Consider the following 22,905-nt stretch of genomic DNA (forward strand, 5'->3'; position numbering starts at 1 on the left):
ATTGGTAATTATTATCGTTTAGCACTCTTATTCTGCGATATACCGGGCGTCGCGTTTAGATCTTCAGGCATGGATTTTGATCTTTTATATATTTATACAAATTACAATTATCATATATATTTATACAAAATTAAGATATTGTATAAAGATTGATAAAATTATTAGTCACACACGCGTAAGATTAATACAAAAAATAAAGCTTTGGTCATATTACATATATATCTTATAACGTCGTTACAGAGAAACTTTCTAAAGCAGTCTTTGAATTTATATCTTAAATTGACAGTATATGTATATATATATTTGTAAAGTTAATTGACATTTTCTCATCGTTGATGTTCGCCGCTTTGCTCGACCGCTTTGATCATCGCGGAAAAGACTCCATTCCGTCTTTGCATTAAATCTGCCGGTGAGCCCTCTTCGATGATTTTGCCCTCGTCGAAAACAATGATGCGATCACAATTCAACAAAGCCGCCGCTCGATGCTGCACAAAAATTAGTTTCATTAAAATGTTGTTCCTATCTAACAAGAGCTTAAGTTTTCGAGATTAAAAGTTAAAAAAAAATATTAGAAGGCGTTTCTCACTTCTTATCTAATTTATAGAGTATATAGTTACTGACCGCGATGGTGATCACAGTTCTGTCTTCGAAAGCGACAGCAGCCGCTTTCAGGAGCAACTTCTCAGTGGCTATGTCAAGCGCGCTGGTTGCCTCGTCGAGTACGACGATACTCGATCGCTGAAGGATCGCACGTGCCATGCAAAGCAGTTGCAGTTGACCGGCTGAAAAGTTCTCGCCGCCTTCTCGTACCTCGAGATCTACGTCAAAATTAACTTCAATTACATTATATCGTTATCTTGAACTTATTTTATCGTTTTACGTTATTTTGTTATTTATCATATTATTATTATTTTATTAATAATACGTATCGTATTATATTATATTGCGTACTTAATCCTTCGGGATACGAAGCTATGACATCCTTGATTTGCGAAAGCTCCAAGGCTCGCCAGATTTCTTGGTCCTCGTGTTCCGAAAATGGATCCAAATTTTCTCTAATGGATAGTATAATCAATTTCAAGCTCACATATATAATTTTTAAATGAACACCGTGTGTATATTACGTTTAGCGAATAACTGCGACGAGAATACAACTGTGAAATGCCAGCCGCGTCAAAGACATTATTTCGCAATAATAGGAGATTTGCGACTGTATTATCTGCGTACCTGATCGTGCCGCTAAACATTATTGCATCCTGCGGTATAGCCGATAACCGCGATCGCAATATTCGAAGAGGCACTTGCCGGATGTCAATGCCATCCAACAGGATGCGTCCTTGGCTGATCTCGATCAATCGGAAGAGGGCCATAACGGTCGATGATTTTCCGCTACCGGTTCTCCCACAAATGCCCAACTATTACATACATACTATTACATACATGTCGTATCATCTATTGTTTTTTATCTACGGGTTACTGATTTATCATACCTTTTGCCCAGCTGGTATTTTCAAAGACAAATCTGTGATCACCGGATTTCTGTCTGCATCGTAGCGCAGAGAGACATTCTCAAAAATGATCTCGCCCCTATTAGGCCAGTCATTGGCTACCTGTAAACCTAAAATCGAGCAGATAAAATTAGCCCGTGTGCGATAAGGAAGATAATAACGGGAAATAACCCGTAAATATATTAGTCGACTTCGTGAAAGATACTTTTGCTCGATTGTTTGATATTTTGTACATTGGATTTTCAATAATACGCGAATAAATCACTGAGTCGATTCCGGAAGTTGATTATCTCCAGACGACAGATTTTGATCGATATTTAAATACAACTGAAGTACTGAAGTATAATATCGTTTTGATAGAGATAAACGATGATGTCGAAAGACGGAAGATTACTGCGAGACACACAGTAAGTCAGTCGATATTTATTAAATAATATAATTTTCAAAATAAAAAATTATCACTTGTTTGTTGGATTTGATTTGCGCCCGTCACGAATTAAAAATTATGTAATATCATGGCAGATTAATAAGTTTCGTTTATCGATATTCGTATTGATATCGATATGACGCGAGTTTGGAATGCATGTGTATTAAAGACTTTATCCGTGATGTTTGACATTAAATATATACGATACAGAAATTTAACGGTGATAACGCTTTGGCTGCATGTGCATGCTTCTACCAATGGCACCACACTAATTAACCGCGCGCAGGCAAAAACGCGCTTTCTCGCGAGCGCTCGGCTGCGCCGACTTCAATGTATAAACAGATTCGACAACAATATTAATCGCCCTGATCGACGCTCTCACCGACGATCTCATCGGATGACAAGAACTGAGGGCACATACTTGTGGAGTCTCACCATCGCGATTCACAGCGAGTCGTATGGTATTTTTGGGGACACATCTTCCACATACATCATATATCCGTCTCTCATCGACAACAACGCAAGCGCTAAAACGCGCACAAGTTTTTCATAACTTTGTAAATTAAGAGATCTACGCAGGGATACTAATAATAATTACCGTTTTCGTCAAGTTTTTCCGGTTGTGCGTTCCTGTATGCGCAAATTCGAGCTACGCTCCCCATATATAACTCGACTTCTGCGCTGAACTTCATCATCCAGTTCAATACTGGTACTAAGAGAGCATAATTGATTGCCAGGCCTACTAGTTTAGGTGTTACACGGCTTGGGTATAATTCGGCCGAAAGTAAAGCCGTATAGATAGCTACTACCACGATAACGGCGCCCAGATAATCCTAGAATTATTTACGAGACAATGAAATTTGTTTATTATTAAAATCAGACGTCTCATCAATATATGGTTCATATAATGTAACGTAATGATAAATTTATTTAATAAAGCTGCGACAATACACACTGCGTAAATTATATATGAACTTGATAACGCTAATGTCCAAATTATAATTACCAAGTTTTAGAAAATCTTTTAGAAATTAATTTATATTTTTAAATCATTTATTATACTTGGCTGATTGTTTTTACCAATGCGATGCCGAACCAACTGCTGCTGGTGTTCAGAATGAGAAATGCGTTGGTGTTTATGTCGAGGCGTTTCATCATCTCCCCCATGAAGCGATCTTCTTGCTTGAATGCCCTCAGTGTTGGAAGACCGGACAAAGTTTCTGAGAAATATGTTACTACCGGTCCTCTCGTACTTGAAACATGAAAATTTACATAATTATTAATGCGTTCCAAAAGAAGCGAAAAAAATTATATATACGATATCGTAATAATTATTAATAATACCTGCCATCTAGACATTGTAACTGTCTGGCGCCCCGCCAGTAGAATTTTTGCAACGCATAATAAGCGCAACTAATTGGTACAACGGCGATCAAGAACCACGGTGACGTAATAATATTGATGATAATCACTGAGCCGCAGAGTAGTACAAAAGACGTCAATCTCTGGATCGCCGTAGCCATTTTCTTGAAAAAAAATCAGAGGAATTAATTTAAGTTTTATTAAAATGACACTTTATATCCATTAATTATTTTTTATAGTATTTAGGTAACATTAAATTACCGATTGTGAAAGTACGAGAAGGAAAATTTATTTTATTAAAGTATGTCTAGTTACCTTATCTATGATACTCGTGTCTGCACTAAACCTACTCAGGATTTTTCCAATGAGATTATATTCGAAGAATGAGACGGGAGCGCCGAAAAGTCCACCAACAGCTTCTTCGTGTAACTTCCGTCTCGCTTTGACACCTGCCCATTGACCGGATATGTTATAGAGTATTGATAAAAAAATGGAGCCCACGGTTATGATGATGTACATCATAAAGTAGGATCTCGTCTGAAAAAGGATCGAAAATTATTCCAAGGGATAATTGTCATCCGCGCTTGCGTCATATCATTTTCAGTTGCAAAAATAATCCTTATTAGAATTTTAATTTGCATATCGACTGGCCAATATCTTCTCGTAATAGTAGTAAATTATTCGACAATAATATTGATAAAATGTGCGTGTGCGATAGTAATTACAATTAATTAATTATCGATATTAACCCTTCGAGGCTACATGGGTTTATAATCGGTGTCCTTCCACTCAGGAATGCCCAGGATCCCTAGTTGGGTCCTTCTCTTCGGAGATCCGCGCAGTAGAAAGGCTCTAAGGCCTCTAAGTCATGTCAGTTATGTTTGGTAAACATTTAAAAATTATTATAGGGGTGGTGACCACCCCAGTATGGCCTCGGTCTATATTCCTTATCGCGACCAAAAATTACAATATTTTTGTTCCTCGAACACATTTTGGGTTCTGTGTACCATACATATTTTTGAACAATACCCTTAAGATGTTTCATGAATTTTTACGTGCATTAATTAAAATTATGAAACTTTGAATTCGTCTGGGGTGGCGACCACTCCCCAGTAACGTGTGGCCGGGGCGTATTAAAAAAAAGAGGTGTGGCCTCGGAGGGTTAATTGCAGATCTTCTAATCACGGATTTTTAAGCAATACTTGAATGTGATATTTTTATCAAAATAAATCGTGACGCTATTAATATCCTAAATATCTATTTACATTCGCCGGCGAATAAATGCTTTTCATTAGCCATTCAGGGAGCCATAAGTCAATATACACGCGGAGGATTTGGAAGGCCAGCGCTGATATAGCGTAAACGAGTTCCGGTAGCCATCCAGCAGCCTTCGGATACTCCAGCCAAATCATTTTATTGACCATTCCACTTTTATCGTCGACTTCTAGTTCGTCTGGTTCATCCACGTCTTCATCGTTCAAAGCTAAAAGAACGACTAGAGATGAAAACAAATACCGTTTGTAAATCTTATAAGATAAGAGGAAATGAAAAAAGAGCATACAAAAAAATTTGAAAATCATTTAAAAAAATATATAAATAATTTCGATAACTAACTTTCTTCCATGTCATCCATGTCGACGGTAGTTTGCGATTCCATTGATAACAATCGTTTCACCGGAAGATGATGATGTTGATCCCGATGCGGAGTAATCCTAAAAGGAACGAATAAAACACTTAATTTTCGATTAGGTACTTATTTATAATTCCTGTTTCATAATTCATTCTGTTGTAATTTATACTTGTTAGAACCTGGCATCAGTCGAGACAGAACATTTTTGTCTTTGCTTATTGCCGTTTCATCTGAATACCTAAAGTAATATTTTCGTTACTTTCTCACTTTTCAATTGTATTCTGGCGTGATAATAAAAAATCATGTTATATTATACATAAAGAAAAAAGTTAAACCTTGCAGAGAAGAATTGCTTTAGCACGCTGCTAGGCTGCCCGTTGTCGTAAGTGTTGTTCCTTTTCCTATATGCAAAAATAAAATGCGAAACAGTAAATCTATTATTTCACATAAATTATTTTGTAATCGCAAAAAATATTTAAGTGGAAAATTAAAAATTTGCGATAAATAACGACAGCCTTGTTAAAGAAAGATCCATTTAAATTTAATAATCTATGAGTGAAAATTGACTTGTTAGATTTCTTGATTGCTGATGCGATAGGTACTTGATCGCATCGTTATATAACATTTGAAAGAGATAAATAATTGTTCAAAATTTATACCTTGGTGGCACATGTCGATTTTCAAGAATCATCGGCGTGCTGCTCTGTCGGAAAATCGGCGGCGGCCGTTTTTGCGCTTGGAGGCTCGTCAATCTGACGATGTCGCGATGCGTCCTTGATCGTTTCCTGACGGTGTCCCATTCTTCCGTTGATACCGAAAGATCCGTGAGAATGTGACTCCAGTACCTCGATCCGGATAGAGTTGTTTGGCGCAGTCTTAAAGGTACGAACGCTGACGGATTCTGAAAGAGTTCCAATCCAGATTAACGTTGATGTGTTACGGTAAAATTATTTCTGCATATAAACCCCATAGATATCGTTAAAATATTTTTTTTTCTGTCTGCCATTTACCACATGGGCATCGCGGTCGGTGATCCACGATCCGTCACTGACGTGTCTTCTCTTTTTGTTCTTTCCAACCTTATAGACTAGTTTGATTAAGGACCATCTATCCCTGGCAGTTTTTTGAAAGTGATCCTCGTCTTCGCGCCTTGAATTCGCAATTCGCCACTCCGCCGCTAATCTAGAATCCACATTCTCGATACTGGATTTTGTTCCAACCGCGCGAACTCGACAGCCATCCATGACAATTATCTTAAAATAAATTTGTATGTGACTTCTCTCTGCTTTTTTTTAATAGAAATAAATTATTTCTCTAGCACATACGCATAAAGAAACTATATAAAAATATCTGCATAGAAACATACATGTAAAGCAAAAGATAGATTCTATAATTTTTTACATGTAATAATACACATAGCGAATACCGATAAAATAAAGAGTTATAAATTAGCTATTCATGAAATAGATCTCTAACATAATAAAAAAATATTAATATTAAGAATATAAGATGAAACCTGATGAGCAGCCGATAACAGCTCCAATTTGTGAGTGACCATAATCACCGTTCGGCCGTCTCTTAGTAGGAGTTTTTTCACGCCGTAATCGAAGATCTGCTGACCGACGTGTTGATCCAAGGCCGACAGTGGATTGTCCTGCAAACAATTTGCAATTGTACTTGAACGTAAATATTTCGTTCAGAAAGCTGATGTTGATAATTCGCATAAGATACAAAGCGAACAGACCAGGAGAATGACATCGGCGTCACTGTAAAGAGCTCGAGCTATGGTAACCCTTTGCTTCTGTCCGCCGCTCAAATTGATACCCCGTTCGCCAATCCTAATCAGATCTCGACCGGGAAGTATGTCCACGTCCGGTTGAAGAGCACACGCTTGTAAGACATTGTGATATCTTCGCGATCGATATGCAGACCCAAAGAGAATATTGTCCCGCAAGGTCGCATTTTGGAGCCATGGCTGTTGCCCCACGTAGGCAATCTTCAAACCTCTAAAAAGAAGCGTGATATTTTTAATTGACAAAAATATATTATCATCGTAATTGGAGTCCATCATTTTATTTTTTCTTCATTATTTTTTATTATAATTACTTGGTCCATTCAACGATTCCGCTTGTTTTCTGAATTTCTCCTAGAAGCGCCAACAATAAAGAAGTTTTTCCACTTCCGGTTTTTCCTACTATTATTGTAAGTTGTCCTGAAAATATAAAGTTCTTGACTTGTTGTTTAACTAAATACTAATTTATTTTATTAAATAATTTGTACATAATATTTTTATCTGTTATATCTATACATATATTGTTTTATATGTATCTAATATCTTCGTTTCACCTCGTGGAAAATTGAGAGCGTTAACCATTAATGTATTTTCATCAGATCCCCAGGTGAAGGTACACGGTGTAATTTTGAGGACAGATTCGGGCACTTCCGGATCTTTTTCGAATACCGTATCGAGTGAAGAATCAATTGGTAAATCGATTTCACGGAAGATACTTGACTGAGAATCTTCCTCGTCCTCCACAATATTGCCCAGCGATCCGAAAGTTGCTATGCTGTTAATTGCTTCTACCTTGTGAAGAGAATAATAAATCGCGTATATCTGAATTTGTCAATCGAAATAAATATATATTCAATAATATCATAATTTGTAAAATAGATTTTTTTTTTAAATTAAACTGCCTTGATAATCTAATTGTTTTTGTGTAATTTATATAAAAATGAAAGTCAAGTATTTTAAGACCTCTTATTTAAAAAGTACTCACGTCATTATTGGTATATAAATTTGCCTTTGGCAATATATCTGCTGTTGATTTTCGATCGTTTGGTTTGGGGAGAATATTCACGATCTCTGGAAGCTGAAAAAACTTCTCTAGTCTTGTTGTAGAGATCTGCGAACCGGAATAAGAAGGAATGTCTCGAATTTAAGGGGATTAAATTCAAAGAGTAGTATCTCGAGAACGTTATTCACCATGGCGTTGATGATAATCGGCACTATCATCGGAAAGATGAAGAGCGGCATAGTTAGCTGCGAAAAGAGCGCGAGACTGGCAAAAACGTTCCCCGTATCGAGATTTCGTTTCTCCAACCAGAAGTAAATTCCGAATGTGAAGAGAGATACCAAGACGGAGAAGACATGCGTCAGAAAGTCTGTAATATTAATGCATAAATTTACCTAGCTCTTTTTTTCAATTAAATTATTAGAAGAATTATTAAACTATAAGAATTATTATTATATTATAAAAGGATTATTAGCAAACACACACACACACACACAGCGATTATCTCTCTCATTTCCTGTGAAGATCAAAGCGAGATAAAAATCTAGAAATGTGTATTAAGTAATAGATATTTTAAGAGAATTATTTACTGATGAGCGTCCAGTACACGGAGTCTTTTTTTAGCAGCTTTAATTCCTGATCCCTGGCTCTGCATATGCGATCTTCAAAAAGATTCTCCCAGGCGCGTAACTTAATGAGCCGTATCCCTTGAAGAATTTCATTAAGTAGACGAAGGCGCGTGTCGCTTTTCTCCTAAAAGATAATTAAAGATCGGACAATTGAAGACTCAAGGAAAGGAAGCAAATTGGAAAATGTTTCACTTCCTTACCGCTATGGACTTGGAATTTTCGGACATTCGTTTCCCGAGTAGCAGCTGCAACGGCGTGACGATCAATATGCAACAAATTACGCCGATAATCGCGCTTATACCCAATTTCAAGTACAGAAGGAAAATGATGGTGGTAATCTGTATGTAGAAAGTAAACGTAATGTATCGAAAACTATAAAATTATTTTGCGATGATTTTTGTGCGATATTGACATCAAACGTTCTTCCGTGAAATGTTAAGTAATAAGATACACGAAGAGTACATGCATATATCCATTTATTTAAATGTCTTTACTTTTAATGGTACAGCCCAGATGTAATGAACGAACCAGAAGAAATTCATTACGTTGTATGCATCCTCGGCCATGAGATTCGTCAAAGTTCCAACGTCAGCTACTTGTTGATGACATTGCTGCTCTTTATTTTTGTCAGATGGCTTCTCTTCCTCGGAGATACTCCAAAAAGATAATCGAAGAGCCTTGTCGTATATCAGTGCCTAATTCAATGAAATTTCAACGAGTTTTATACGATATCTCGCGAAGTTCGAACGCATAAAAAAAATAACGGAAAAGAAATAAATGAAATTACCTGAAGAGCCGTTCGCAAACGTATTCCTCCGACGTAGAGCACGTGAGTGGAGGCTTGCTTTAACGTGCTTTGCAAAATGATGGCAAGAAAAACTACTACCCCCAAGAAATATCCATTTCTTAGAATTTGGGAAAATGTCGTCATGGCTTCCTAAAGAATTAATCTTTAAATGGCTAGGCGTATTAAAGTAAAGAATAAAAATGAGTTTTAAAGATAGTAGAGAGATATACACCTTCGCAGGAAAACTTATATTCGTCACGGTGCTATTTTGCAGATTTGACGCATAATTAATGATCTTCGGAATCGTCATGGGACCCACCAAAGTCACAGCGTCGCCGAAGAGTTTCAAAACACTACCCGCCGCAAAAGTCAACCATATCCGTTTCCAGAAACATTTCCATAAAGACAATTTCCGTCCACGGCATCGCAGCTGAGAATTTAATTAAACTGGATTTATGTTATAATTGTATACGTAGAACACAAAAAGATAAACCGCCCTTATTTTTTCGGTAAGCTTTTTGATTTTAGCAATCGTTAAAATTACTTTTAATAATTTAATGTTGACAATTAATGTAATAAATATTAATAATTATATATATAATAAAGAGTTATATTATTTGATAATCTTATGATATTAAATGTAATCTCTAATAATATATTTCAATTATTCTTGGATATCTCTCAGTTATTACAAAAGTGGTACAATTTTTTTTTTTTTAATTTTTCTCGGAAGAAGGAAGTATAAATAATGTTACCCTTTCGGTCTCGTAAATCTTGCGAAAACGTTCGAACTGGTTCCTCGTGGTCTCCTCGTCCGGAAGCTGTCCAAGATCGTGGAGTTCAAGCGGCGTATGATAACCGCGCAACAGCAGGTCAGTCACCCAGTAGAAGGTGATCCTGCTGAGGAATGGCGAAGTAGAGTGTATGTAGGAGTTCCTAACGTTATCGGGCTTCTTAACGGTGTACCGCCTGCTCTTCTGCATCTAATGACGAAACATCATCGTGGCAAATATATTTGCAGCAAGAAAATCGGCTGAAGTGCCGGGCGACGCGATGTTTATATTCTACGTTAGGAAAAGACGGAGTAGTAAAACGCTGAAAATGCTGTTTGCCTTTATCGAATCAAGGAAGTCGTAAATACAAACGGGGTGGGCAAGATTTTAATGCGGCTCTATAGTCTATAGCGAGACGGCGAACACATTTGCAAGTGCTTCGCTGCAAGTTCCGATAGTACGCATTTTGAAAGGTTTTCTCACGTTTTAAGAAGAAACATATAATGGAAGAAAACCTTTAAAAAAACAATTAGATTGCCCATCAAGTCTTTTTTAGAACTTTAAAACGGAATATTTTCTTTTATATGCATAATATCATCTTAAAAAAAGGCCGCTTTTGAACATTAATTTAAATTTTAAATTTACCATACGATAAAGGGTATAAGAATCAATAATAGCTAGGAATCCACAACAAGCGGCGGTGATCCCCGTTGTCGCAACGCGAACGTATTGGATGGACAGGCCGAATCTATAAAAAAGCATTTTAACAAATATATATGAAATTTAAGATAAGTTATAAATTATTAAATAATATTTAATTAGAGTTTTAATAAGATTACTCATTAATCGAGGAGGGAGATCGAGGCATAATTTATAAGTCTATATTTTATATTAATAATTATTGGTATAGTGTATATACCTGCATAAATATAAAAACTTCCATGCTCGTGAGAGACCGATTATCGTAAATCCACCTCCCGACACGGCGGTACCGAAGCCATCTCTGATCTCGGTTTCGCGATGTATTATCCAACAAAATAATACAGCAATCATAGTTAAGATCGACGACAATGAAATCAACGTCAATATGGACTCGTACAGTTCCAATGAAAGAAGCAACAGTAGTACTATACAAAGTAAAGTCCTGCTTGCGTGAAGTGGCAAGAGTGACTTAGAAAGCCTAGAAAAGAAGAGTTATTCTCATATTAATCATGCCTATCTCATATAAATGTTTACTGAATATTCCTATTTTTAACTGTCAGTGCGTAATTTTAATTTATAACTAATATAAATACAAACAGTATATATGTATGATTCTGAAATGTAGTTAATTTTAAACAACAATATTATGCATATGATTCTCATTAAATTATATATACATACATAAGTTAGGAACACGTAAAACTTTTCGAATGTCATGGGGATTTAAGCAAAACTAACTTCTACGGAATAATCAAGGTAAAGAAATGTCGGCGGGATATCTCGTTATACGAGTAAATTCTATATGTATAATCACATCATCTATGCAAGACGTATTACGTATTCGACGGGTAAACTTATATGATGAGTAGGGGATTGGGTTTTTATACGCGCCTTAACGAACCCAAATGGTCTCTGAGTCATTTCGCCTGCAATTTTCCGAGTCTATCGTTATGTCGTACCAATGACGTCACTGATATTAATTTATCTCGTATTTGCAGGTACTTGAAATTATTAAATATAAGTTGAATATAAAACTGAATAATATTAGGGGATGCGTACTGTAAGTATATACGAATATATAAGTTATACACTTCGTAGCTTATTTAAGACAAAAAGTTATAGCGCGTCCCCTCCCTATCTCTTATTTTTATTTTTTTGTTTATTAGAAAGAAAATGTTCAAAGAAGATTCATTGAGGATTTTATTAATATAACTAGACACTACAGACGCGCGCTTCGCGCGCGCTATTTAGCATTAACATTATGCTATCTCTTTTTTATTACCGGAGATTCTATTTATGTAGCCTGATAATAATTCCATGATAGTAGGGAACAGTGTATACACTGAGTTAGCTAATTTGTAGACGACTGAAAGTATAAATTCGAAACAAGTTTGCTTCTGATGAATTCGATAGCAAAGCAGAAGGAAGCAATAAATCGAATAATTACAAAATTGCTCTTCTTGCCATGTGCTATGTGCGCGTTGCAAAGCTACAAGTATAACAAAGTGAACAGTGAAAGCTGCAGCGTATGTTGTGTCTACGATTTACCCGGCATGTTCTCGTTTACGCTTTCTTTGGAGAAAAAAAAAAACAAAAAAAAAACAGTAGCTCGTTTAAGATATATAAATGCGCGAACATTCCATAAAACAAACGAGAGCAATAAAACGTAGTTCATTTAGATGCTAAAAATGAATATTTGTTAATGTAAATTTTTACTAAATTTCAAGAAAGTATAAAAATCTTTTTAAGTACTTTTAAACTAACGCTTTTTTTATGAAAAGTAAAATGATTCATAGCCTTTTAGAAGTTATGTACAAATCTAAACGAGTCGACAATTTGAAAAGAATACAATTAAATATAACAACATTTTAATGTATAAAAATGTAGTATAAGAAATGTAACGTAACGTTTTAAAACAAATGTCAAAATATTAGTATGTAAAAAATTTATATATAAAAGAAGGAGAAAGAAAGAGAGAGAGAAATCCGAGTTACAACCTGCTATAAATTAATCCGGTAATTAATACGAGGCGTTTTTCTTCACGCACGAGTGCATTCCGGCATTCCGTTTCATTAATTACCCGTACGTAATGAAACCGTTCGCGGTGTCGATGAAGTACGTCGATCGCGATTAACGGGATTGCTTCATTTCCATGCGACAAAAATTTTACACACGCCCTAGGAATACGCGAGCCGCGTGTTATCATTATACAATATAGTGAATAGGTGCGTAGAGTAATTGCCGGGTATAAGATCTGACGGCGAGACTTAATAACTACTCTGCATGTGTGTACTAAATAGTGTAATATATTGTTGCACTATATAATAAAGACCTTTGGTAAGAATAATAAATACTGTAATAAAAATATCCCAGTCGTTAACGGTAAAAGAATATTTATATATTTCCTATAAACCGACACATTTTCTTAATTTTAACAAATTCAGAGACAATCAGACAATAATATATAATTTTTTTTATAGATATTAAAACAAAAACATTTCTTTTAAATAATTATATCTTAAACAGAATAAAATTTCAAATCGCTTAATTAACGTTGAATTTATTAAAATATTTGTAGTCATATATTGAAGTATTGATCGAAAAGGACTATGCCCGCATGTATCATTGGTCTTGTCCGATTTCTCTGCGTTTAGGGTACCCCTCCTCGCGATGACGGTGGTAACGAATTGTACCAAAGACATATTGAAATAATATAAAAAGAATATCTTGTAAAAATGAATGTTGTACGGTTGGGTGTTGTGCGCATGTAATGACAGTCATATGGTATCTGGGATATGCCCAAAACCTTGATGAAGACATTCATGCCAGCAACAGCAGCCAGCAATTTTTTTATATAATTAGAAAGCTCCGATGAGGAAGAGGAACCTGAAGAGGGATAAGGCCAGATTAGGTCTGTATACGCTCTTTAATTAGGCTGCAATTAAAACCTTCTCTTTCGTACTTCGCGAGTACCCCCTGTCGATTAATATTAATATATGACTCATAACTGTTCACTCGGGGCCCAAATTGGCAATGGGCAATAGGCATAGTCCAAATTTGTAATAAGTATGCGTTTGTATACTGCGTGATTAGTCAAACGTGTAATTTATTCGTGTTACATTCCTAGCAAATAAAATATTGAGTCACATTGCGAAAATACCGGAGAATTGATCGATTGGTATATATACTCCGCTGTTTCTGCGAAACGTGAAACAACGTTACTATGTGCCGTGAGAGCTTCAACGTAGAAAAATAATCAATATGCTTTTTTGAGAAGCGTTCCATTAATTATCACCAATACCCAGTAAGAGAGCAGGGAAATTATGTTCCAAGAAAAAAAAAGACTGTAAGCTTATCTCGTTAATGTAAAAATGTATAAAAATTTGATATTAATATTTATCTGTTTATATACACATTTGTATACATAATAATAAAATTATTAAAATTATACATATTTGATTATTTTGATATTTGCATGAGTAAATAATACTAACGTCTTGGAAATTGTAAAATATAATTATCAAGAGTAACCCGGAAAGATGATGAGCGCGTTATGCTTTGAACTTATGGATTAATTATAGATGACGCATATAATTACTGGCGGCTTATATATCTTATGGCATCAAGTGGAGCAAATTCCTTGATAGAAACATCTCTCATCGCTTGGGGCTTGAATCATGGGGCATTCCCAAACGAATAAAGCATTTTTCATTTAATTGAAATTTATTTCAATTAAGCCTGAGTAATCTCACAATAAGATCTTTCGCGTTTCATTTAATATCCGTTACGTACGATGACATCTGAGAAACTTTATATTAACTTCCGTAATCATATCGACATATCATAAAAGACATTTCTATTCGCTTAACTAAAACGCGTGGAATAATTACCTCGTACTTAAATTGCAAATAAAATTTAAATTTTGAAACGTGATATTCGTGAATATGAATAATGTAATCAAAATTATTATAATTATTACAGTTTAAATGTAATATATTTCTTCTTTTGGTCAACTTACTTGCCGGCCGCGCAGAATTTGTACTTGAAAATTAAAATCGCGGCAACGAGCGTGGTTAGAATAGCAACGAAGACGTTCGTCAGTTCAATAAGACAGCCGGCCGGCGAATGCGGATCATTTTCCGACACCTGGAATACCGTGCCGTTTCCGGCTTGCCAGGACCAAACGATTCGTTTTGCGAGTGCCGGCAGTATCTGCAGAGACTTGTATCGTTTGCAGAAATCCATCTCAGTCGTATGTCTCCGATAATTTTCACACGAGATATCATTCGTTATTGCTCATCAGTAATTGCTTCGTTTACCTAAAAAAAAATAATAATAATGTCTATCCAATTTGATGGTATCGTAAAAAATACATTGTTTTTGTAACAAATACATAATTCTAAAATTATAGCACATGCGTGTGAATAATTAATTACATATAAAAATAATGAGAAATAAATATTCCTAAAATGCATTTCTATATAGGAAAAAATAGTGCACTTTATATATAAATATTTAAATAGATTGAAGTAAATTACGTTGAAATATTTATAGATTTGAATAAATGTTATCAATCACATTATTGGATTTTAAGAATCAATTTTTTTCATGCTATTTTTATATCAATGTCGCAATAGCACCTCCAACAAATTAGATCTGCCTTCCATTCGGAAATTCCGCGCACGTGGATTATTTTCGTCGAACGCTTTGTGTCTTCTAAAAATATACCGAAGTGTTGAATAACTTTTAACATATTCGATAACGAGAGCACGTGTGCTAATAATTACACAAAATTTTATTATTCATGCGTAACAAATCATGAAAAAAAAAAAGTCAAGGATGAAATGAATAAAGTAATAAAATTGAAGAAAATTTTATAAGCGATTTACACACGTAAGATAAGATCGCAGGATATACGTATAAAAATAATGTTATCTATTCGTAACTTTTCATAAAGTTCAAGAAAGAGAACGTGGGATATATGTATATAGATATATGTATATCTATATTCTATTCTACGATTCTACTATTTTAATTTTTTTTACTGTCATCGTACATACCTACATCAATTTTTGCTTGATTTGCATTTACTTTAATTTATTAACTTTTGGACATAATTTGTCAAATAATTGCACATTATGTTAACGCATTCATAAATCAGTCCGCATTACCGGCATTACATTAAAGCATATAATATATATGACATAGACATGCACTTTGTGAAAATTCTTCTCGCGACAAATATCATATTAGTTTTATTATTCTGCAACATTTTACACACATTCTCGAAATAAATTAAATAGGATAGTTCGAAATAAGCTAAGTGAGAACGTACAATGTTTCTATCTCATATTTTTGTTAATAAACTCTAAAGACTTTACTTTAAATCAACACCTTATTATGCTCGCGTAATTTGGTCGTTGGCCTTCCCACTTAATTTGTTTATGTTAAGAGAAAAACTTAATAAATTATTTTTTATTTATTTTAATTCTATTTGATTAAAATACAAAATATATATACAAGTGTTAATCACAAATTATGTGTAGAATAATAAATAAGAAATAATTATATTTTGAATTTTTTCAGATTTTTTTCAATTTTAATATAAATTTATTTAATGACTAGAGACTTTACCTGTTGACTAGATTGATATCATTCTTATTCATCTATGATTCGTTCGATCGATCGGACTGATGAAGCCGACAATCTGATTATTTTCTCTCGTTGTTAATATTAATATTGATTCACAGGTATAATGCTTTCACGTTTCCGAATATATAAATACAGGAAACTGAAACACTTGACTTCCGTTTGACACTTTCGATTGTACATGTCGCACGCAGCACTGACGAGAGACAAGAGAGGACTCCTCTCTGAAGAGTCACACGCGTCCTCCCTCCCCAGTGGTTCGCGTTCTACTGAGATGAGATCCGAACAGAATATGCCAATGGTAATTCCATGTGTACAGTGAGTCACTGGTGAAAAAGAGGATTCCGCGTGGCAAAAATAATAAAACCGATATAATTTCGTCCAGCTAAAATTCTGACACTAAAATTTATAGACACGCAAAACTGGCTTCTCGTACTGATAAACGCGATTTTTGTCTCACAGGTAACATTTTAAGTTTCTTCAGGCAGTAATATATGTACATATACCTAAATATTATTGAAATATAATTTTAACATATATAACTAAAAATAATTTAGTAAAATTATAATAGTATGTCTGTTAAGAAATCTCACCACATGATACAGATTTATAAGAATCTAAATTCAACATAAATGTTGCTATTATCTATTTAAATAATATGTTACTGCATTTATATATAATACGAAACAATATAAAATATTTTGAAATATTCGAAAATAATAAAATAATGAAAAATAGAAATGATTAAAGATAAAAATATATGGTGCGATAGATATATATTATAATTATTGTATACATATACATAATATATAAATAGATAGAGTTTTGTTACCTAACGTATCAAAATTTACGAAAGTGAATAGTGTGTTAGCGAAGGATCCTTTTTCGCTTTTAGCTTCCGGAAGTGGAACTTACGAAAATATACCGACACTTCAGTCCTTGACTTTCCGGAAAAACAAACTGAGTATAGACGCGTATTTTTGCTAAACGTCTCAGGAAGCCACATGGTATCTGTAGCTTTTCTAACGTAACAAGACCAACCATAATAGGAATTGCATCCTATTAATGGACATGGATGATTAATTGATATAGTTGTGTGTGTTTTCACAAATCGTCACAGTTTAATTTTATCAGCGAAGAACTTCTGTTTTACATCTCTTTCGACAATTTCTTCGTCTCAAGCCAAACTATTATTTTTTAATGTTTTATCTACAAAATAATATTTTTTTGATTAAATTGAAAAAATTAAATTAATATAAATTAACCAATAATTAGGCAATATATGACTCTTTGTCGGGTAAATTTTATTCAACGAAATACATCGTAACGGCATTTTGTGCGCACTATATTTCGAAACACAGTATGCTCTATTACTTATTTGCTTATCTAGCAGATAATTAATTATTGATGGTAATTTTCTGTCTCGAAGCTCTCGTAATAAATTACATTTTCCACTAAATGCATCGCGATAAGAACCACATCAGCCATCTCTACCGCGTTTTCCAAAAAGTATATTACTCGAGAGTAACCAGTTTATCGCATGCATATATTAATACACTATTTTTATATTCATTCTATATATAGTTTTCGCGGAAGAATGCGCGCGTATTACTTGCATTTAATTAGTTTGTCAAACTTCCTTGTCGTTTATAAAAAATGCGTGCAACGTTCGTCATACAAATGAAATTAATTATACGTTTTATTAATTACTTTTAACTACTTTTACGGCAAATGCAATCGTTTGATATAAAAATCAGGGAAAAGATTATCCATCATCATCAGCAATATCTTTCGCACTTTACATTTATTTTTATACATTAAAAATGCTTTATTATATATAACATTGAAAACTTCAATCACTTTTGACAATTCAATTTACTACGTTTACATCACAACAATGTTTACAACAATATGTAATCAACTGATGTTCATTCCAGTCGTAATGAGCGACGTGATTTAATATTAGAACGACATTGGATAAATCAAATTGAGTTAGAAATAAATATGTCAATTGTGCACATATTAATTCCAGGAATTGTCTCGCAGAGTTTTAAATTGTTTCTAATTTTTGTTACACAGATAAAATGGGTTCAAATTTTAATCTTTCGAAGTATCTGCTATTCGTACGTCGATTAGATATTTCTGGACACTTGCTAAAATCTATATTATAGATATTTAATTGTTAATCTTTGTGATATTTATTTATATTGACATTTACGTTCACGTTCACGTTCTTTTTATGCGCATTTAACAACGAAACAAACGAAACAATGATGTCAGACTTCGTAATAAATTTGTTTATTTGTTTAATAAAGTATAACAAACACTAATTACTAATTTATCAAACAAATCTGTAGTTTTGCAAACTAATTTAAGATATATTAAGTAATTTGCTATTATTCTAGAAAAAAACCATTTATACAGCATATTTCAATTTGTCGCTTTTTGCGAATTAGTGAAATAATTTACGCAAGTAGTTATTAAACGTTTAAACATAATATACATATGTATGTGTATGTACATATACATATACCTATAATTAATCAATATAGTAATAATTAAATAAATTGGTTATTTTAATCTTAAACTATAATTTAAAAATACCAAGAGTTTAATTATGCATCAGCGAAGACGTTAGAAGATAATAAAAATTAATAGAAGAATTAATTCGGATGATATAGTAGGCAAAACTCAAGTTTCGCACCGCGAAATCTCGGAAATTTACTCCTGATATATCAGGAAAGCATGATGAGCGAGGAGGTTGACGGAGGTATTTCAAGCGCGGGTGTTGCCACCCCACATTGCTTCCTCGTATCGTCGCGGTCATTGGTCAGCGCGTGGAGACCTGCTGTCGCTTCCAGGCGTAACTGCCAGCGCTCTGATTGGCCGTAGGCGGGGCATCCTCGTCGCGAGCCCGGCGCGCCCGCGCCGTTCTAATGGCGATGGGTAATAGTGGGGGTAAGCGTGCCGCCACGTGCGGCTGCTCGAATAGCTCTTGCAACCTCCTCACTCAACATGCTTCCCGCGTAACAGGAACGATTTCTGAAAACGACTGCAAACTCGTTTTGCCGCTGCGCGCTGTTCGAATATCTCCTGCAACTTCCTTGCTCATCATGCTGCCCGCGTAACAGGAGCGATTTCTGAATTACAGACGAAAGGACTCGCGATTCTCATCGCTTTTCTCACAACGCAAAAATTTTTTTTCATAATTTTTATGATTTTTCAAGCGTGTCAACGAATAATTTAATACTAATATGTATTGTTCATTAAATTAATATGTACTTATTAATAACATTTGCTTATGTGATACATAATGTATTGTATAATTCACGCGTACGTATATATGTGTATATTGCAAGATTAACAATAAGATGATAACAAATTGAAATCAACTGTAATGAATGTTTTATCCAACGAAGTATACCTCGTAGTTTCAGGGAATAGTTAATTAACAAACAAATTAAATTGCCAACAAATTAAAAGATAATATTTTATAATGAGGAGAATCTTCGTATATTGCAAAATCTATTTGATTAAAAATATTAATAGTACATTGTTTATGCCTTTATGCCAATAAACAATATGCGATTCAAAGATTTTAAAATAAAATGTTTTAAAACGTTATTGTGAATAATAAAAAACCACAATAAAAACGTTTCCTAAATCAGCATACGAACTTTAGAGAATTCTTAAAAAATGACGTTACGTTCACATTGTTATGCGCCCTTTAACATAGTGCATCTCTCGAACAACATTAAACGACAAAAAGTCTCAGATTATTGTCGCATAATGCTTAGCCAACGATTAATACATTCTTATACGTATCTCTGCAACCACCACAGATATGAACATTATTCAAAAACGACATAAAATATTGTAATTAGCGCTAATGTGATTGCAACATCATTAATAATACATCTCACATTAGGGAGAAAGCTGTGACAGCGTAAACGACGCTGCTTTGAAAGCAAGCCACTCGCTACTTAAAATAAAACTTTAAAAATCAGTCAGCCAAAGCATCGAAATATTTGCGATAGACGATCGGACTCGGCGATCTAGGTCAAGGCCAATTTAGAAAGTAAATCAATAATGCACCAGCTGCTCGTCGAAAGTAGGTCAAGGTCATGTGTCGCTGGCTTGGCGCGTGAAAAAAATTCTTCCCTATCATTTATCACAAATATCTGGGCTACCGCCCAAGATACAAAGATGATTCGAAAAGGACTGTTTAGTTTATACTCTGCGCTATTGGAACATCTCAATTTTGTTACTAACACGTACGTCTTTCCGTTTATTTAACATGATAAGTGGGGGCGCGCGCGTGCCGTAACGATCGGGCGTAAAATGATTTCTGACTTTCGTAAAACGCTTATATCTCGGCAACCGGAAATGATAGAAAGATGATTAAAGAAAGACTTTGTACTTTATATACTTTGCCCTATTGGTATTACTCACGTGTATTACTCGCACGTATATGTACTTTTGTTTATTAAAGCAATAAGGCGCGCGCGTGCCGTAAAGATCGGGCGCCAAATAATTTCTGTCTTTCATAAAACGCTTATATCTCGGCAACCGTAAATGACAGAAAGATGATTAAAGAAAAACTTTGTACTTTATACTTTGCCCTATTGGTATTACTCACGTGTATTTCTCGCATGTATATGTAAGGTAAAGGTATATACCAATACCCGGACATGTACCTATATCCGGACACCTTTATTATTTATAAGTATAACGCGAATTAAAATCAAAGATAAAAGTATTTTTTCTTGTAGTTTGAAACTTCAATTGTAATATCCAAACGTTTATTTTCATAAATTTATATTTTTTTAAAGGTATCCAGACACAGATACGTGTCCAGGTATCGGTACATTTTCTAATATGCTTAAGTGTCCGGGTATTGGTACCTTTACCTTACTTTCGTTCATTAAAGCGATAAAGCGCGAGCTGGGCCAAAAGAATCGTGCGCGCCTCGAGCCATTCATCATTTTCATTAAACGCTTAATATCTCGGCAACCGCAAACGATAGAAAGATGATTTAACTATCACTCGTAGGTTTGAAATCTGCCCTGTTGGAATTCGTCATTATTAATACTGGCAATTTTACAGTTTCACGTACTAAGACGAGAAAGTGCGCAAGATCTTAACGAAACGTGCGCCAAGCGATTTTTTATTTTATTTTAACATTTCAGAGCTTCGAGACTTTCTCACCGAGAGCCGCCGGACGGTATTCGTGTCGTGGCTATACCACATTTCTTGTTGGCTTAGCATTTCGCAACAGCATTCTAAAACTCTTTGTCGTCTAATATTGTTCGAGAGAGTACGCTTCGCATTAAAGGACACGTATAACGATATTAAAATAAACGTATTTCTCGAGATATTAAGTCGGTGTCGCGTATCGTATTTCAGAGCGCCGCGCCGGTCTTCGGATATACGCGACACCGACTGGATCTCAAGAAATACATTTACGTTAACATTGTTACGTGTCCTTTAATACGAGGCGCGCTCTCTCAAACAACGTTAGACGATAAAGAGTTTTAGAATGCTGCTGCATATAATGCTAGACAACGAGAAAAAGATAGCGACGCGAGTGCCGTCGCTCGGCGAGAAAGTCGAAGTTCTGAAATGCGACGAACTATACTGAACGAATCTCGAGAAATACGTTCATTTCAATATTGTTACGTGTCCTTTAATGCGAGGCATGCTTTCTCGAATGTAATTGGACGATAAAAGGTTTTAGAATGTTGTTGCATATAGTGTTATAGCCAGCGAGAAAAAGGGAACTGTATGAATAGCGTCGCGCGACGCTCCGCGGCAGGAAAATAAAAACTCCGAAATCCCCCGGGAACGATTCTGAACGAATCGCAAGAAATATGTTCATATTGTGGGGGGCTTTAGCGCAAGGTATCCCCTCTCGAGAAGAATCAGACGACAAAACGTTTCATAATGTTGTTGCATAGTGCTGAGTCAACGAGATAGAGAGAGCTCCAAAATGCCGACGAAAGACGCGACGCTCCGGATATAACGACGCGCGACACTACCTAGATGAATCCAAAGAAATACATTTATGTTAATATTTCTATATGTTCATAAACGCAACGCATGGTTTCTCGAACTAAATTAGACAGTAAAAGGCTTCAAAATGTTGTTGCATAATGACAAATCGACGTGAAAGTCAGTTTGCATCGACGAGACGCTGGCGTCTCCATATACGCCATACTTCCAACACAGCGATTCGTTTCTGTTGACTTATTTGTGCGCGAAGCACGATCTTTTCAAATTTTAAATCATTGCATGGTTTTGTAATAGATGCTCATTTATTGCTCATTTTTATTCTTTCACGTTTATCCGTCGAAATTCTCATTATCGGATGGCTGAATGTCGCTATTGTACCAAGGATACTAATAAGGCAAAAGTTGGATTATGAAGTGCGGGCAATCTTGGGTTTCCTCCTTGCTGTCCTGCTCTCCTAATAACGGGAATAATATTTTGTGTCTCAGAGCGCGACGTGCCTATCGGTTCTCGCTGTTATCGTACGCGAGAATAATTTTATCCGCAGCGGGTAGTTTGAATAAGGACCGTTTCATCGGCATGACAATTGGCGGCGACTCCGTCGATGCGCGGAAAAGCTAGCCCGAGCCCCTCGACA

At 35.0% G+C, this 22,905-nt stretch overlaps 1 protein-coding gene across 1 annotated transcript; it reads right to left on the minus strand.

Moving 5' to 3' along the window:
• Positions 1-70: 70 nt before the first annotated feature.
• On the minus strand, positions 71-16,515 carry Sur (Sulfonylurea receptor). The gene is made up of 31 exons (XM_077425596.1): positions 16,245-16,515; positions 14,629-14,929; positions 10,828-11,088; positions 10,554-10,656; positions 9,891-10,118; positions 9,368-9,565; positions 9,136-9,285; positions 8,843-9,043; positions 8,549-8,686; positions 8,310-8,472; positions 7,911-8,089; positions 7,705-7,830; positions 7,274-7,511; positions 7,034-7,139; positions 6,672-6,933; positions 6,444-6,581; positions 5,938-6,180; positions 5,587-5,828; positions 5,263-5,328; positions 5,097-5,165; positions 4,912-5,009; positions 4,563-4,780; positions 3,613-3,834; positions 3,280-3,461; positions 3,016-3,187; positions 2,534-2,768; positions 1,491-1,618; positions 1,228-1,415; positions 952-1,055; positions 622-818; positions 71-485 (listed from the first exon to the last, which is right to left on the minus strand). Exons 2-31 carry the CDS (start codon positions 14,853-14,855, stop codon positions 327-329), a joined length of 5,241 nt encoding a protein of 1,746 aa, XP_077281722.1. The 5' UTR covers positions 14,856-14,929; positions 16,245-16,515; the 3' UTR covers positions 71-326.
• Between the last annotated feature and the right edge of the window lie 6,390 nt (positions 16,516-22,905).

The sequence above is a fragment of the Temnothorax americanus genome, unplaced genomic scaffold (assembly GCF_048541705.1).
Source record: "Temnothorax americanus isolate GAGA-0224 unplaced genomic scaffold, ASM4854170v1 Scaffold9, whole genome shotgun sequence".
NCBI classification, from domain to species: domain Eukaryota; kingdom Metazoa; phylum Arthropoda; class Insecta; order Hymenoptera; family Formicidae; genus Temnothorax; species Temnothorax americanus.

Bases quoted from the DNA above. Each gene is read 5' to 3' on its own strand.
- Sur (XM_077425596.1), bottom strand. From the start codon at position 14,855: ATGGATTTCTGCAAACGATACAAGTCTCTGCAGATACTGCCGGCACTC. The intron at 7,512-7,704 runs GTGAGTACTTTT...TCTCTTCACAAG, and splicing joins ATTTATATACCAATAATGAC to GTAGAAGCAATTAACAGCAT. The intron at 486-621 runs GTCAGTAACTAT...ATTTTTGTGCAG, and splicing joins GAACTGTGATCACCATCGCG to CATCGAGCGGCGGCTTTGTT.